Genomic DNA, 3366 nt, shown 5'->3' with positions numbered 1-3366 from the left:
ACATTCCTAGAAAAAGTTTGTGATGCTGCACTAGGCAATGTAAAATGCACGAAGTTGTGGGTTTTGCAAATGGCTATTTTCAATAATAAAAGCAGGATACTACTGAAAATTCAGTGAGATAAAATTATATAAACACTTATTATTAAGCATAAATAAGCTTTATATGCACAAAAGAAAATACATGGAAGAAATTTCTAAAAAACAGCAAAATTTATGAGTGGTTTTAATTTTTGTCTATGAATTTTCTCATATAGTAAGTTTTGGATAATAAACAATATTCAGTCATATGATAGTGTCACATTCAAATCCAGAATTGTTTCATTGTGAATAATGTGCTAGCACATGCCTCATGGTTAACAATCTGACCTGTCAGCTACAGATTAATTTATCTTTTCTGTAGAAATGCCTCCTCTTCTAATCAGTCATAAATTAGAGCATCACAAAATAGTACCAAAAATACTGCTCAACATTATGTGGCTTCAAAGAGGAAGGTAATTTTCTGTTATAAACCTGACTTACTAATATTAGTGTTTTTTTAAAATTTAATTTAATTTTTGAATGATCATTTTTAAAGTAAAGAGATCACACAAAACGTTACATTAAAAAACATAAGAGGCTCCCATATACCCCACTGTCCACCTCCCCACACCCATCATGTTTTTTTTTTAATTGTATTTTTTTGAAGATGGGAGTTCTCTAGGGCATGTATTTAGGGTACATAAAAATGTTTGGATATTTGTTGAGTATTTTCATAGTAGTTACAGTTACATACATTAGTTCTTTAACTTCTATTATTGGCATCATGTCAAGTAATCTGTCTTGGAAATTGGTCCCAGAGATGACCAAATGTTTCATTATCAGCAATCCTCAAAATAAGAAGTGTCATGGCATTATCAAGGTGAAAGACAAGGGATGCTCTGCTATGCTTATGTTCACAGTAGCTCCCTGGTATACATACTTTCCAAGTGAACTTTCTATTTGCCTAGGACCTGAACAAAAATATTTTGGTTGATTTATTTTCCCTCAAGTAACCCATGCAAAAATAATTAAAAGTTAGTTATCCCAAACAAAACAAATATTACATAACATAAATTCCAGGCTCCTTAAGCGCTCTACATATTTTATTTGTGAGAAAAACTTGAGGCTGTTAAATTTCTATACAGATAATGCTGGAAGAAGGTTTTCAACAACTTTGACTCATGGGTAAGTATTAATCACAAAGTGAGAGAGTTTTAGTTTAGTTCAAGAAAAATGGGAAAATGGTATATTATTAGAAGGATATACACATACATGTACATATCATGCAGGCCTTAACTAAGTAATGCCAGAATTTGTATAGATATGGAAATTTTGGAACTTACAGATTCACCGTCACCAAGAAATGTACATATATTGAAAATATAATTTTTGGAGGAAATTTGATTAATCTGTGTAAAACATAGCCTAAAATTAATAGCAATATGTATTTTATAGTGTTAATAGATACAAGGTCTTAATTTTTGATCTGTCATTTGAACTAAATAATATAGGATGGAAAAAAACAGCAGATGATTAATAATACTCTATAATTTTTAATACATAACAAGCAAATTTTTATTTGTTGAAATTAAATATAAGTATCAATAGAATATTATGAACATTATCTTTGAACTCATAGAGCAAACAATACTTAACGAATGTGACTCTGGGTAAATTACTTAATTTTCTATGTGCTTTTTTTCCTATAAAAATATGTATAATTGTAATAACTACAGTATAATATTTTCATCTGTATAAATGCCCTAATGAAAGGAAGTATTTCTAATAGTGTCGTGTTATTCCAATTATACAACATATGCATATGTGTATATATATATCTATTACATAATAAACAAATGTTAATTTTTTTAACCTAAGTTACAATTGGCAGGCAAACTAAGAATTTTTTTAGTCATATTTTGCAAACTACATTTTTGTTATCCATTTTTTAAATCACTAGGCTGTCTACTTAAAAAAAATGCCAAAATCATTTGCATAAGCAGAAACAGTTTTGAAGTCATTCATGCTAAATATCACATTGCATTTCTCAACAGTTGACAATGATTGGACACAATGGGAAGTAGGAATAACACAAATGTGCCTGATTTCATCCTGATGGGATTGACAGACTCTGAAGTGATCCAGTTGGTCCTCTTTATGTTATTTCTCCTGATATACCTTATTACCCTGCTGGGAAATGCAGGTATGGTATTGTTAATTCACCTGGATCTCCAGCTTCACACCCCCATGTATTTTTTTCTTAGTCACCTCTCATTCCTTGACCTCAGTTACTCATCAGTCATCACACCTAAAACCTTAGAGAAATTATTGACTTCAAACAAATATATTTCATATACTGGCTGCTTCACCCAGATGTCTTTTTATTTCTTCTTGGCTGTCACTGAATTTTTCTTTCTCTCTTCAATGGCCTATGACCGCTATGTAGCCATCTGCAATCCTCTTCACTACCCAGTTGTTATGTCCAGGAGACTCTGCTGCAGTCTCATCACTGGGTCCTACATGATTGGTTTCACTGAATCATTACTCAACCTTCTTTTTATGAATAGTTTGCACTTTTGCAACTCCAATGTAATCTATCACTTTTTCTGTGAAACAATCCCAATTTTAGCCCTGTCCTGCACTGACACTCACCATACTGAAATCATGTTATTCATTCTTGGTAGTTTAAATGTATCGGTGTCTCTTATCACAATACTTGTGTCTTATGTGTCCATTCTGTCTACTATCCTGAAAATTAATTCCACTTCAGCAAAGCGCAAAGCCTTCTCTACTTGTGCCTCCCACCTCCTGGGAGTCACCATCTATTATGGCAGTACAATTTTTATTTATTTAAAACCAAGGAAGTCCTACTCCTTGGGAAAGGATCAAGTAGCCTCTGTCTTTTATACTATGGTAATCCCCATGCTGAATCCACTCATTTACAGTCTTAGGAACAAAGAGGTGAAAAATGCTTTCATCAGAGTCATGCAGAAGAGAGAGAGCTCCAGACAATTGAAATGACAGTGATGCTGAATATTTAAGTACATTTTCCTTTGCTTTCCTTCTAGGGTATTTTTGGTCTCACTCTAAAACCGTACTATCCTTTAAGGAGTTTGGATTTTTGTTGGACCATGCTCTATTAGACCATGCATTATTTTACCATTTCAAAAAACATGTTTTCAGAAATCAATATAGTAATTGGATGCCATGAAATATGTGTTAATCCTGTGGTTTAAGTGTATGTGATTTTAATGGCAACTAATGTGCAAGAAAAAAAAAAGTGGTGTTATTCTTCAAACTGTGTCATAGAAATCACCATGCATATTCCAATTTCAGAGAATTTTATTT

The 3366-nt window shown here is 32.2% G+C and overlaps 1 protein-coding gene across 1 annotated transcript; it reads left to right on the top strand.

Moving 5' to 3' along the window:
* The first annotated feature begins 2091 nt into the window (after window positions 1–2091).
* Window positions 2092–3039, top strand: LOC105747491 (olfactory receptor 8H1-like). The gene has a single exon (XM_012530577.1). The coding sequence runs from the start codon at window positions 2092–2094 to the stop codon at window positions 3037–3039; it is 948 nt and encodes a 315-aa protein (XP_012386031.1).
* Window positions 3040–3366: the final 327 nt, after the last annotated feature.

This window comes from Dasypus novemcinctus, chromosome 10 (assembly GCF_030445035.2).
Source record: "Dasypus novemcinctus isolate mDasNov1 chromosome 10, mDasNov1.1.hap2, whole genome shotgun sequence".
Classification (NCBI taxonomy): domain Eukaryota; kingdom Metazoa; phylum Chordata; class Mammalia; order Cingulata; family Dasypodidae; genus Dasypus; species Dasypus novemcinctus.
Note: the sequence above shows the minus strand (reverse complement) of the source record. Positions and strands in the feature narration are given on the sequence as shown.